The 15,332-nt window shown below is 44.9% G+C and overlaps 1 protein-coding gene across 1 annotated transcript in view; it reads left to right on the plus strand.

Moving 5' to 3' along the window:
• Positions 1-14,547, plus strand: part of LOC134441120 (uncharacterized) — a 41,160-nt gene extending 26,613 nt beyond the window's left edge. Inside the window, 13 exon segments of the mRNA XM_063191310.1 lie at positions 611-769; positions 1,588-1,698; positions 1,967-2,038; positions 7,595-7,690; positions 8,099-8,191; positions 8,452-8,532; positions 8,929-9,021; positions 9,290-9,477; positions 9,640-11,425; positions 11,562-12,026; positions 12,121-12,294; positions 12,377-12,423; positions 12,617-14,547. Coding sequence (XP_063047380.1) covers positions 611-769; positions 1,588-1,698; positions 1,967-2,038; positions 7,595-7,690; positions 8,099-8,191; positions 8,452-8,532; positions 8,929-9,021; positions 9,290-9,477; positions 9,640-11,425; positions 11,562-12,026; positions 12,121-12,294; positions 12,377-12,423; positions 12,617-13,161 — 3,910 coding nt within the window. The 3' untranslated portion in view covers positions 13,162-14,547.
• Positions 14,548-15,332: the final 785 nt, after the last annotated feature.

The following is a 15,332-nucleotide window of genomic DNA, read 5'->3' on the forward strand; positions in this document are numbered from 1 at the left end:
TAATGAAATTAATGATTAGTTTTATGTCAACATGTTACCAGGAAATTCATGCCACAGTGTAGTGTTGACACATGATCTGATAGGCTATGCCTACATTGGAACCTGCTAAACCAGACCAGTCTATTGTTCCCAAAATAGCACTGTGTGCCAACTACACTCATTCCCAAAAGCCAGTGTGAGTATTTCTTCCAAGAGGTATATGCCATATTGCCTGTCCTGCCCTTCTCCCTGCAACGTCCATGCAAAACTGAATGGAGAGAGTGGCCACACTGGTGAGTGTGTTCATTAGATTTCATGTAAAATCTTAGTTTTTCATGTTTTATATTTGGATGTACATTAGTTATTAACTGTACATGCATCTTTAAAGCGATTCAGCTGTATGTATTTGAAAGTCACTAATTGACTGTTTTGACACTGATCAAAGAAATCTTTGATTATGTTCTTTCTCAAAGTTAAAAATTGCACCATACTCTAGTGCGTAGGCTACATGACACTTTACGTGTCCCCAGATGTGACTTTAATGTAATCCAGTGATTATCTTGGAAGTGAGAGTGGCTGGAGTGGAGAGTAGAGTATAGTCAGTAAGATGCCACTGGGGAGAATGAGGAAGGAGGGCCATCGCCAGTAACATGAGTCTCTCTGAGGAGGAAAACACCGGTGCCTTTACAGCGGCCATGCCACCGTCTCCCCCTCCACCAGGCACCCTGTCCCTTTACACCGATGATACAGTGGAAGAAGCTACAGGAGAAGGGGGCTGTTTGGGAAAGAGGTAAGGAGGACCACTTGAACATCACAATGGTGGCTCTAAAACACAAGTGAATTGGAGATTCAATAATATTACAAATGTAGATGGGTTAGTGGCAATTTAGACATCAGGGTGATGCAACCACGGCTTTTTGTATGGATCAAATGGGTTTTGTTTTGTTTTTCTGAATTATCAGAGAAACATATTTACTGCTTCTACCTAAATTAGTAATTATGAATTCATGTATTGCCATTAGGTGTGGTTGTAGGCCTACCACCTGACGTTAAGCATCAATGACCCACATACGGTGTAGGGTACTGTGCTGACTCATTTGTTTACATGCATGGGGGTTAGAGAGGCAGCCCTTGATGCATGGTTCAGGTTTCTGTTCACGCGCAGCCGTTCTCCTTCTCAACCACATTTTGTTTTGAGTGAACACACAGCTATGTAGGCTATGTCACTGGCAATGGCTTTAACATAATTTTGCAGAATAACTAAATGAAGCCCTGAGCATAAACTACCAAAGGTTACAAGACGATACATTTTTATTCAATATTTTTACAGCGCATAATTGCAAATATTCAGTGGTTTCTTACATTGGGATATTGAAAAGGAAATGCCCCAAAAAGCTGCTCACAGCTTCTTGACAGGGAAACCCAACAACATGTTTGAGTGGCGAGGCACGGTACTGTATGTTGGAACTGGTATTGCAAGTTTCCAAAATAAGGTACCTGTATATGACGCATGGAAGGGGAAATTAATTCAACTGAGACCAACTGAGAAAAACACTGACATACTGTATTTACTGTGAAGTCTCTTGAACTCTGTTCATTTCCCCACAGTGGTCAAATCATGCATACATGGACATCTCCAGTTCCCAGTAATTTGTCCTTGGGAAGTGCTGAATCCATGATGCAACAACTGAATCTAGCAGATGGCTCAGCAGATGAAAGGTTGTTATTGCTGACTAATGTGAAATCATGTTAGCGGAACATTTCCTGTTGTAGCATCTTTCACATGCTATAATGTAATGCAATATGATATTAGTAGGCCTAGGCCATAATTAATACAAAATACAGAATTACTTTACAGTAGGCCTACATGATAGCGATTTTTTTGTAGGCCCATCAGGCTGCAGAAATTCATTTACAATGTAAAAATGAATCGAAAAACATTTGTGTTGGATGAACGATTTTCCTTTTGTTCTGTATTTGCTCACAGACCAGTATCTCCAGTTCCCAGTAATGTATCTTTGAACAGCTCAGAGTCCATGATGCAACCTCTGAATTTCAGGTAGGCTATACCTTGTAGTGCTTTCTCAACTGACATAATTCACTTAATCATTTGTGTATTTGGTTATATGTTATGCTGTTCGTCATCTCCACTGTTCTGTTCACTTTATAGTCGCGGTCCCTTTAAGAGTTCCGATGACGTTTAATGTTGCCGGCTTTTCTGTCATGCGCGGCGCCATGTTTTTAGTCAGTTACAATAACTTAATAAACGCGACTCACAGAGTCTTAATGTGAGAAGTTGTACGGCTCGTTTCTTCGCCTTAAGGCAACTTCCACACTGGTGACCCCCGACGTTTGCTTACTGGACGTATCCAGATCGACATGACCGCCAACGCTGTGTCTCTCAAGCTCCCCGAGTTCTGGGAATCATCTCCTTCAGCCTGGTTCGCTCAAACTGAGGCACAGTTTGCCTTGCGTCAGATAACCGCCGACGAAACGCAATACTACTACGTGGTGTCTGCCCTCGGAAGTTCTACGGCGTCGAGAGTGGTGAGCCTTCTTAAACGTCCTCCTCTGACAAGGAAATATCAAACGCTGAAGGAAAAATTGCTGAAAACTTTCGAACTGTCTGACACTGAGAGGGCAAGTAGGCTTTTCTCTCTTCAAGGGCTCGGCGATAGCAAGCCATCGGAGCTAATGGACCGAATGCTCGATCTGCTTGGCGACAACAAGCCAGATTTCCTTTTTCTCCACCTTTTCCTGCGCCAGCTGCCTGCTCATGTGAGAGCTGCTTTGGCCAACACTGCCAGCACGGATTGCAGAGAACTGGCTGCTGAGGCTGACAAGTGTTTCCTGGCTAGTCAACAACCCTGCGCAGCCGCTCTCCTCCCTGTTGGTGCTGTATCTGAGGTTCTGGAGGATGATCACAATCTCATCGCAGCAGCGGCCCCGCGTCGGCAGCAGTCTTCAGGTTTGTGCTACTACCATGCCAGGTTTGGCTCCAAGGCCAAGCAATGCCGTTCTCCATGCAGCTTCAGTGGACCGGGAAATGCCAAGGCCGGCGCTCACTAGTGGCCGTGAGCGTCGGCCATGCCGGCAGGCTGCTCTTCATCCACGACTCCGTCTCCGGCCGGCGATTCCTCTGCGACACAGGGGCACAGCGGAGTCTACTGCCTGCTTCACAGGTGGACGTGGTAGCGGACACCCACGGCCCCCCCATGGAGGCCGCCAATGGCAGCCCCATCCGTACTTATGGCACAAGGCATGTTGAACTGTGTTTTGGAGGGCAACGCTTTAGCTGGGACTTTGTGACTGCCAAAGTTGCTGTTCCCCTCTTGGGGTCAGATTTTTTGTGTGCATATGGACTTTTGGTCGACGTTAAAAATCAGCGCTTGATCGACGCCGTCACTTTCTGTTCTTACGCATGCATGCTCAGTGACTCTGATACAGTACACCTCTCCAGCCTGCTCTCTGTCACAGACGGTTTCCAGCGTCTGCTCACCGAGTTCCCCACACTCACCCAGCCCACTTTCTCCTCGTCCACAGCCAAGCACGGTGTCGAGCACCACATTGACACCACTGGCCCGCCGGTTTACGCCCGTGCTCGACGCCTCGAGCCGAACAAGCTGGCCGTGGCCAAGACGGAGTTCGAGGCCATGGAGCGCCTGGGGATTGTTAGACGCTCCAACAGTCCTTGGGCCTCACCTCTCCACCTTGTCCCCAAACCGGGGGGGGCTGGCGTCCCTGCGGTGACTACAGACGGCTCAACGATGCAACAACGCCCGACCGCTACCCAGTGCCACACATCCAGGATTTTTCAGCGCACCTGGCGGGTAAGGTCATTTTTTCGAAGGTGGACCTCATCAGAGGATACCATCAAGTGCCCGTACATCCTCTCGATGTCCCAAAAACAGCTGTGATCACGCCGTTTGGTTTGTTTGAGTTCCTGCGCACACCATTTGGGCTCAAGAACGCTGCTCAAACGTTCCAGCGGCTCATGGACTCAGTGTTACGGGATCTGCCTTTCCTGTTTGTGTACCTGGACGACATCCTGGTGGCCAGTTCATCGCCTGCGGAGCACCTTTCGCACCTTCGCACTCTGTTCGAGCGCCTCACCGAACACGGGCTCATCATCAATCCAGCCAAGTGCGAGTTCGGCCTGTCCACCATAGACTTTCTGGGGCACAGAGTCACAAAGGACGGGGTCGTTCCGCTTCCGTCGAAAGTGGAGGCCATCACCACTTTTCCACGCCCTGTCACCGTCAAAGCCTTACAGGAGTTTCTTGGCATGGTGAATTTCTACCACCGTTTTCTACCCAAGGCCGCCCAAACCATGCAACCCCTGTACGAGGCTCTGAAAGGCGGCAAGCCTAAACACACAGTGAACTGGAGCCCGGACAGGGAAAAGGCTTTTGTGGACGCTAAAGCAGCCCTGGCTAAGGCCGCCATGTTGGCCCACCCCGTCTCCTCTGCCCCTATCGCACTGACCACAGACGCCTCAGACTACGCGGTTGGTGCGGTTTACGAGCAGTGGGTGGGCAATGCTTGGCAGCCTCTCGCCTTTTTCAGCAGGCAGTTACGTCCCAGTGAACGGAAGTATAGCACCTTCGACCGAGAGCTACTCGGGGTGTACCTCGCCATCCGTCACTTTCGTTCACTGCTGGAAGGACGCCAGTTCACTGTTTTTGTGGACCACAAGCCTCTGACCTTCGCAATGTCCAAAGTCGCTCAACCATGGTCTGGCAGGCAACAGCGGCAGCTGACTTACATCTCAGAGTTCACGACGGACATTGCACACCTTTCTGGAAAACACAACCAGGTTTCAGACTGCCTCTCCCGTGCTCTTGTGGGGGCGGTCCACCTTGGCTTGGACTACGGCAGCATAGCAGCAGATCAAGCCACTGACCCGGACGTGCAGGCTTGCCGTTCATCCACTACTGGACTGCAGTTGCGGGAGGTGGCATTCGACGACGCTGGCACCACTCTGCTTTGCGACATCTCGATGGGCTATCCTAGACCTGTTGTGCCTCTGAAGTGGAGGCGGCCTGTTTTTGACGCCATCCATGGCCTCTCACACCCCGGCACCAAGGCCTCACGACGGCTGGTGTCAACAAAGTTTGTGTGGCACGGACTTAAAAAGAATGTGAGGGAATGGGCGAAAGCTTGTATGGGATGCCAACGTGGCAAGGTACACCGCCACACCAAAGCGCCACTGGAACAGTTTCAAGTGCCTGAGCGACGTTTCGACCATGTCAACATCGACCTAGTTGGCCCACTTCCACCCTCGCAGGGGTACACTCACGTTCTCACTATGGTCGACAGGACCACACGGTGGGCTGAGGCTGTTCCTCTGTCGTCCATAACATCAGCTGATGTGGCTAGGGCGTTTATTGGCAACTGGGTGTCCCGTTTTGGCACCCCATCGGACATTTCCTCAGACCGTGGTGCTCAGTTCACTTCTGAACTTTGGAACGCTGTCGCAGGGAGCCTGGGAGTTAAACTCCACCGCACCACGGCCTACCACCCCCAGAGCAATGGCCTCTGTGAACGTTTTCACAGGTCAATGAAAGCCTCCCTACGTTCCAGCCTGAAGGACAGTGCCTGGGCTGACAAACTCCCATGGGTCATGCTGGGCATCAGGACTGCACCAAAGGAGGACCTCCAGGCCTCCTCTGCGGAGCTTGTCTATGGTCAGCCATTACGGGTCCCCGGGGAGTTCGTCCCCAGCACAACGACCCCGTGGTCCGCCACACTCCAGCGCTCCAGCCTGTTGGACAATGCCAGACTGTTTGCTCCGCTTCCTACCTCCTGCCATGGTTTACCGACCTCTCACGTCCCCAGTGGTCTTCAGTCCGCCGGCTATGTTTTCATTCGAGTCGACTGCCACCGCGGACCTCTCCGTCCGCCTTATGACGGCCCTTTCCGCGTCTTGGAGGCGGGGGACAAGCACTTTGTGGTAGACATTGGGGGCAAGCCGGAGTGTATTTCTGTAGACCGCCTTAAACCAGCTCACCTAGATCTGGCCAGGCCTGTCGAGTTGGCGCAACCCCCGAGACGGGGACGGCCTCCGACTAGGCCCCCTCTTCCCATCCCTCCTGCCCCTCGGCCATGCCGCAGGGGTGGCCTACTGACAGACACAGAGGGGGCAGTTCCGCCTTCTCTCATTCAGCGGAGCCGCACTGGGCGTTTGATTCGCCCCCCACGCCGTTGATGAACTAATTTATTATTCTTTTTTTCAGGTTCTCTCTTAATGTGAATTCTGGGGGGGCATGTGTAGTGCTTTCTCAACTGACATAATTCACTTAATCATTTGTGTATTTGGTTATATGTTATGCTGTTCGTCATCTCCACTGTTCTGTTCACTTTATAGTCGCGGTCCCTTTAAGAGTTCCGATGACGTTTAATGTTGCCGGCTTTTCTGTCATGCGCGGCGCCATGTTTTTAGTCAGTTACAATAACTTAATAAACGCGACTCACAGAGTCTTAATGTGAGAAGTTGTACGGCTCGTTTCTTCGCCTTAAGGCAACTTCCACAACCTAATGAATAATAATAATAATAATAATAATAATAATAATAATAATAATAATGAAGAAAGTTGGAAATAAGCTTGTAGTATTACGTGTAAATGGTAACAATTTACCCTGTCCAGACTGGTGTGTGTGGAGGGGTACAATTTTATACCAAAAGATTAGGTTTTTCATTGTTGTGATTGCCATGGCAATGGTTTTCTGACAGGTAGGCTATGTCTGACCAAAAATCACTGATCTAAGTCTCATCATACCTTTCTTATCACATAGGCCCTACTACTTATCATATATTTATTCCATTACATTCATAACTTTACCTAATGTAAAATCAGCTCCATCAATTATCATTAATTTATGTTCATTCCCTCTGCTAATTTGATGATGCCATCGCATGTATAATCAAGTGGTGGACTTTATCTTTACCAATGCACATTTCATCTCAATTTCATTAATTCTTTCTATTTCTCGTTTCCTACGTGTCTTATTTATATCATGCCCTGCAAATTTGGTAATGATATATCCATTTGTTGAGGACGTAGGCCTACTGCTTGCTGTAATGTTATAAGAAACTGAAGTCCCTTTTCCATATCTATGACGTCATTTTGTGACATAAATTTTCCTATTTTTTGTTATTTCCATTAGCATCAGAAAACATTGTGAACATTTAAGTGTTCTGAAGCACATAATCACTAAAATTGATGTGCATTACCTAAATGGGATGGGAAATAAAATACATTATGGTGACATTATGGGCAATAAAATCAGATATTGATGACATAATTACATCATAATACCAACCAATGACACCAAAATGATGTTTCCATAGATTTTTGGATGAAGGCCTATGTCATCTCCAAATGTGGTGGTCATACGCCATTCCGTTCATGTCTCCTGTAGTCTTTTCCCTTCCAACCTTGAGCATGGGCTTTGGGGTGGGGAGGTGTGTTTGTGCGTGTGCGTGTGCATGTGTGTGTGCGTGTGCGTGTGTGTGTGCTTAATTTTGTTAACAAGCACCAGGCAGCAAAATTCAACTAGCCTATGTCAGTCGAAATCCATGTTGAATCAAGTTGTTCATGACTTTTATCCACAGACCAATATCTCCTGTCCCCAGCAACTTATCTCTGAAGAGTACTGAATCCATGATGCAGCCTCTGAATTTAAGTGGTGGGAACGCGGGTGACAGCAGGTAACTCTATTATGTTACAGCAGTTACAGGAGTCCATTGTAATATTTTTACTTTTGTAAGACACTTTCCAGCCTGAAATAGCTCAACATTTGTATCCATTTTCCTTGTCTGGTGTTGGACATGAGTCTGAAAACAGACCAATGGGGTGCAATTCCCGAAACTGTATTGCTGTTTGCAATTTCCCATTGACAACTACCCAAGTTGTTAACTGGCCAACAACGCTTTCGAGAAATGCACCCCTGAATTATACCAAAATACTAAAGGCCATATACTGCTAATAGTAAAGGGTACTTAAAAAAAAAGATTATTTTTTTATGCATTGCCTGATTTTCAGTATATTATTCTCAAATAGGCCTATACATTGTTGAATACGATGTATTGTTATGTTTTTCATGTTTGTGCACACAGACCTGTATCTCCAGTTCCCAGTAACTTATCTCTGAAGAGTACTGAATCCATGATGCAGCCTCTGAATTTAAGAAGTGGAACTGCGAGTGACAGGTAACGTTATGTTACAGTAGTATGTTGTAATATTTGTAATTTGTAACTTTCATATCTGAAATAACACCAATTTTTATCCATTTTCCTTGTGTGGTGTTTGACATGAGTCTGACGAATAGAACTCTTGCACCAAAATACTAAAAGTAATAGTACTGGTAGTAGAATATATAGGGTATTTATTAGAGATTATTTTTAAATGCATTGCCTGACATACATTATTCTCAAATATACATTGTTTTGTTTTTCATATTTGTGCACAGACCAATATCTCCAGTTCCCAGTAACTTATCTCTGAAAAGTAATGAATCCATGATGCAGCCGCTGAATTTGAGTGACAGCAGGTAACTCTACTATGTTACAGCAGCCCATTGTAATATTTGTACTTTTAAAAGACATTTTCATATCATAAAAGCAATAATGGGGGGCGCTGTGGTGCTGTGGCGCTGTGGCGCAGCACACTAAGTCCCCCACATTTGGGCTTGCATGCCCACGGGGCCCCCGGTTCGAGTCCGGCCGGGGTCATTTCCCGATCCCACCCCGTCTCTCTGTCCCACTCGCTTCCTGTCACCATCTTAGACTGTCCTATCAAATAAAGGCATAAAAGTCCCTAAAAAATAAATAAATAAAAGCAATAACGACATAATAATATTGGGGCAATTTAAAAATATATATTATTTAAATGTTGCCTGATGTGTATTGTTCTCAACTGTGTATCTGTTTGTCTTGTTTGTACATAGACCAGTATCTCCAGTTCCCAGTAACTTATCTCTAAAGAGTGCTGAGTCCATGATGCAGCCTCTGAATTTATCTAGTGCAATCACGAGTAACAGGTAACTAGACGTTTTGAAATATCATTTAATATGAAATTTAATTTGTTAACATATTTGACTGCATTTACTGAAATTTCTGCATTTGAGAACAAAAAATATTTTCCTGAACAAAATATTTTAAATTACATTTCCACAACATTATACTTCCAAATAGATTAGTGTTTCAGCCCCCCAGAGGGCGTTAGAGAGACCTAGGGGGGCATTGTATGCCTACTTGCCTTGCCTGGCTTCATGGAGATGCACTGTTCTTCTTCTGTTTTGACCTCAGATCAGTAGAGGGGTCAAGGTGTGGAGTGTGTAAGGAAGAACTAGAAGAGCCGATGCCAGTTTCCTGTGGGCACAACTTGTGCAGGCAGTGTGTTAACGTATTCAACTGTGAGACTGGAGACACAGCAAATACCATCTGCACTCTGTGTAGCAGTTCTCAGTCACCGTCACCTCCACTCCCAAAACCAGGTCAGAAAAAGGATAAATCCTTCTTTCAATAGATATAATATATAATTCTAATGTCGAGTTCTGTGTACTGATGACAGGATAAATGTTCCCTGCATGTAGCAGTTAATATGTTGTAGGCCTATTTCTTTTCTCCGTAACTGGCTAACTTTTTTGTTTTAACAGCAGTTGGGGGCATCATGGAAAGAGTAAAAGTGAACCATAAATCGGTGATGGGAAAGAGGTTTGAGCACATTTGTGAAGGGAACATCAGTCGAAGCAGTCAGACATCCCTAAACAGAATATTCACACCCCTGTATATCATGGATAAATGGAGCGAAAGCTCTAGTGCGCATGAGAGCCGACAAATTGAAGCATCAAGGAGACAAAGGCAAGACACTGCAATTGAATGCAATGATATCTTCAAACCATTGGGTGAAGACAGGAACATTAGAACAGTTCTGACCAAAGGCGTAGCTGGAATTGGAAAAACGGTATCTGTGCAGAAGTTCATTTTTGACTGGGCTGAGGAGAAAGCAAACCACGACATAGATTTCATATTTGTTCTTCCATTCCGTGAGATGAACTTGGTCAGAGATGATCAGTATTCTTTTCATCAACTTCTGGTTGACTTCCACCCGGCCTTAAAAGACCTGAGTGATAAGGAAGATCTCTATGCCAACTGCAAGTTGTTAATAATCTTTGATGGGCTTGATGAAAACAGAGTTACCCTAAATGTTGGTAGCCTTACAGCCAAGAAAATTCATGACATTACAGAGAAATCTTCAGTTGGTATCCTGGTGTCAAACCTCATCAATGGGAACCTTCTGCCATCTGCTCATGTATGGATCACATCAAGACCTGCAGCAGCCGGTCAGATCCCATATGAGTGCATCAGTCGTGTGACAGAAATACGTGGGTTTACTGACCATCAAAAGGAAGAGTACTTTCGAAAGAAGATCAGTGATCAGGGCCAAGCAGATCAGATCCTTTCCCACATAAAGGCATCACGAAGCCTTCACAGCATGTGTCAGCTTCCTGTTATCTGCTGGATTTCCTCAATTGTTCTTCAGGTAATCTTTAACAGCAAGAGAGAAGATAAGCCACAGAGCCTAACGGAAATATTCACCCATTTCCTAATCATTCAGATGAATATGAGGAACAAGAAATTTAATGGGGGAATTGACAAGGGAGTGCCTAGCAACAGGATTCTTGAAGCCAACAAAGATGCAATTTTGAAGCTAGCAGAGCTAGCATTCAAGCAGTTGGAGAAAGGCAATCTTCTCTTCTACGAGGAGGACCTTGAGGAATGTGGGATGGATGTCACTGAGGCCTTAGTGTACAGTGGTTTATGCACAGAATTATTCAGGGAAGAGTTTGTGTTCAGACAAAGGAAAGTCTTTTGTTTTGTCCACCTCTCAATTCAGGAGTACCTTGCTGCTCTCTATGCATTTTACTCCTACGTGAACAGGAACTTTAAAGTTCTAAGATCCATCCTCACTGGTTGGGAGAGGCAACACTTCCTGGAAACTCTACTGAAGGATGCTGTGGACAAGTCAGTTGAGAGTGAAAATGGTCACTGGGATCTGTTTGTGCGGTTTCTTTTGGGAATCTCACTGGAATCAAATCAAAGACTCCTGCAAGGCTTACTGCAGCACACGGTCAGCAGCTCAGAGAGCATCGCAGAAACCATTAAATACATCAGAGAGATCATCCGCTACAAAGACATCAAGGAAAGATGTATGAATCTTCTGCTGTGCCTGCTTGAAATGAACGACAATTCTTTGCACAACGAGGTTCAGCAATACATGCAATCGGGAGAAGCCCTGTTGCCTTCACACTGTTCAGTACTGGCCTATGTAATCCTGGTGTCAGAAGAAGTACTCGACGAATTTGACCTTTCAAAGTATAACACCAATACTGATGGTCATGAAAGACTTTTAGAAGCTGTTGCAGGCTGCAGAAAGGCTCGGTGAGTATGCTAGACATTCATTTTAAGGAATCTAAGGAAACCAGACTTAAGTAACACCATCCATGACATTTGTTTTAAAGTTCCATTAGTGAGTGTTTTTTGCTTAATAAAGAAGTACTGTTTAATCTGTGTGTAGACTGGTAGGGTGTCGTCTCACCTTGAAAGGCTTCGGGATTGTCATCCAGGCCCTTGAGTCAGACATGTCACAGCTGAGAGAACTGGACCTTAGCTACAACGACCTACAGGATTCAACCACCCAAGCTCTCTGCTGTGGACTGATGAACTCTCATTGCAAAGTGCAAGCTTTGAGGTTCTTATAGTTCTCTTCATCTTCAACTCAACTTGAATTGCCTGCCTATTTCCTCAACTTAAATTGCCTGGAGTTTTTACAATTTATTTCTGCTAAATGTATGCATTTCCTCTGTAGGCTTGTTTGCTGTGGACTGACGGAGAACTTTTGTGAATCTTTAAGTCTTGTTCTCCAGTGGCCAAGCTCACAATTACAAGAGCTGGACCTAACAAACAACAACCTTAAAGATGCTGGAGTACAATCTCTCTCGGATGGCTTGAGATCTACAAATTGTAAGATGAAGATTCTCAGGTAAGGATGTTTAAATCAAATTATGTATATTGTTCCGTGACTACGTTTACTGATGAATTTAACAACTTATTCACATCTATTTTTGACACATCAGGCTCTCTGGCTGTCTCATCACAGAGAGTGCTTCAGAATTCTTATCTGAAGCCTTGCTTTCAAACCCCACCCACCTTAGCGAGCTGGATGTCAGCTACAATCACATTGGAGATGCTGGGATTGCACTGCTTTTATCTCTACAAACAGGCATCTGCTCCAAGTTGGAGAAAATAATGTAAGTTGAGATTCAGAAGGACATAATTTCTCTGTGTCTGTGATTCTGTCTTTGGGCTCAACAATGGATCTATTCCCCACAGTGTTGACAACGATGGGAGGCAGTTCCTGCAACCGGGCCTGGGAAAATGTGAGTGAGCACTTGGGCTCAGGATAGACAGTAGCCTAGTCTAAGAAGTAGTCTAAGACTTTGTTTCATCACTGAATCATTTGAAATTATTTATTTGATTGTTAAATGCTCCTAATCTTTTTCTTCATAAATGTATAATTATGGAGATAACACTATTCATACTGTACATGCATCCCTGTTCTGTGTGGTACAGATGCGTGCCAGCTGACCATGGATCCCATCACTGCTCACAACATGCTTGGACTCAGCAAAGGAAACACAAAGGCAACCAAACTCAGTGAGAGCGCACAGAGGCCTGATCATCCTGAGCGATTTGAGGTGTACGAGCAGGTTCTGTGCAGTCAAGGTCTGACAGGACGCGCTTACTGGGAAGTGGACTGGAGTTACCAAGGGGCAGAGGTTGCTGTGGCCTACAAAGGCATTGGTAGAAAAGAAGAGCACCACAGCCAGTTTGGAGTCAACGACAAGTCCTGGAGCCTCAGAAGCGGGTTGCGGACTCACTACCAAGCCAAGCACAATAACAAGACTGTGCAAGTGTCAGCACCCAATCCTAATGCAACCTCGGATAAAGTGGCAGTGTATCTGGACTGGTCAGCTGGGTTGCTTTCCTACTATCAAGTGTGTTCTCCAGAGTCAAAAGTCCACCTGCACACTTTCTCTGCCAAGTTTACAAAGCCTGTCTATCCCGGGTTCTGGGTTGACCATGACTCCTTTGTTTCTTTGTGTCTCCTTAAGTAGCACTTGGGTTGTGGGGTGATGGTTGATAGAGTTGCCTGTTTGGCAGTGCAAAATTTAGGTCCAAGATAGCAATTAACATTGAATCCTATGAGACCAGTTGGTGGCTAGCGGTTCTCATAGGATTCAATGTTAATTAATTGCTAGCTTGGAGGTAAAATTTAGACTGCCATAATCAGAGAACAGTTGAAAGTAAGGAGAAATGTAAAACTATTATTTAACTCAAGGGGGAGGTGTAATATGAGCTTATTTCTAAAAATGGTACAGTATCACTTTAGCGCCCACTCCAGGTTAGTAGGCCTGCCCTTTGCACACCTCCTATGGACAGGTGCGTATAGAAATGGAACCTCTGGGCAGTGTTGCCAGATGTGTCTGATCAAATCTTGCCCAAAAGGTTCTCAAAAACCGCCAAAATGAGCTAAATTCCGCCCAAATTCAACAAATGACATTGACCTCTATGGGCCCAAAACGGCTGGAAAAAAAAACGCCAAATGGCCAATTTTTCCCGTTTTTACCCGCAGACGTTCATCCCAAGTAGCCCAATTGGGCAGGCACCCGCACAATCTGGCAACACTGCAAGTAAAACGCTGCAAATGTGAACAGTGTGCGGGAACTTGCTTGTCTCCTACGTATAAATGCTGTAAATGGCATCTGCAGTAAAGTTGAGTTCTTGAATAGTATAGAAAACACGATAGAAACTTGGTTCATATTGTATGTGTCTCTGTGTGTGTGTACTAGCCTACTAGAAGTGTTGTAAACAAATATTTGTATACTGTACATACAATTAAATCTTGCTTTTTGTTTGAGGAAAAAGGAATAATGTGACCAATTAAACTGCTGTTTCATTGAATCACTGCAATTCTCTCTCTCTCTCTCTCTCTCTCTCTCTCTCTCTCTCTCTCTCTCTCTCTCTCTCTCTCTCTCTCTCTCTCTCTCTCTCGCTTAATAAGAGAGATAGTAGTACAAAATCTCTCAAACATCAGCAATGTCAAGTTAGCCAATGTTCACATGTACAGCCCTGAACTGAAGTATGAGACGTTAGACCAGCTAGGGGGTACCAATAAACACCAGGCTTAATCCAAAGGTCATTTGATTTATTTTTTTTACAAAGGCTTTGTTTACTATGTAGTATGTCAAATTTATCTAAGGTTAGCTAGGTAGGGTTACCTGCACCTGCACCTATAATGACCTGTCTTTAGTCACAGATGTATTCAGTAAAATGCAGGAGTGAAAGTAGTTTTCATTTGTTACCAGTGCCACCCCCCACCTAGCCTCGCGAGCCATCCTACGTACTTCCGCCAAAGGATTGGCTCCACTACGAAATGAAATGGTAGTATTATGGGATGGTCAGGACCAGGCTACCCCCCACCACCATCCGAAAACAAACAACAAACAAACAAAACATGAGCATTATTACATATCTTATAATCGCTGCTGACTATTTCAGGTGTCTCTAGGTAGGAGGACACTTGTTTCAAATGGCATAGTGTGGTTGTATGTGTTTTCTACTGAAACAGCAGACCTTCCTTTTTTCAAATGTGGGATTTTGGACAGCATTAAACCTATGTACTTTATTTTATACCGGTGCTGCGCACCTGTGCGCACCAGTCTACTTTCACTACTGGTAAAATGTAAGACATTACATCATATTGATCATGTAACATGTAAAATGGCCATGTTTACATTACAGCCCCTAAAGGCTCTGGGCAGGGGATTTAGTTCCATAGTAATGAGAGGCCTAACTAACATACAGTCAGTCCATATGGGAATGCGTGATCCCAGTACATTCTTGAGGGCCAAGCCTTTGATTCGATTGGCCGGTGGGGATATAAAGAGCTTTGTGTGAAAACAGAGGGGGAGATTCCTCCACTCATTAGTGCCTGGGGGAACCACACTGTGGTAAGTGGCAATTTCTCTGCAGCGATTTGTTATACTCTTTAGAAACTAAAGCAGTTGAATGCCTTTTTTTCACAGAAATTTGTTGTTACTTCATAACATGCGGATGCAGATTGAAAAAAAAAGTCATAGTCATGGAGTTTGATACAAACTATTCAGTCAAACTATTCAGTCTTTGATACAAACTATTACAGTATATACAGTGTATGCAGGGAGAAGTAGGCTAGTCTTTGTTATTGAGGGAAAGTTGTTTTCAGTCATGTTTTCCTTGCGAACTC

This window comes from Engraulis encrasicolus, chromosome 24 (assembly GCF_034702125.1).
Source record: "Engraulis encrasicolus isolate BLACKSEA-1 chromosome 24, IST_EnEncr_1.0, whole genome shotgun sequence".
Lineage (NCBI taxonomy): Eukaryota > Metazoa > Chordata > Actinopteri > Clupeiformes > Engraulidae > Engraulis > Engraulis encrasicolus.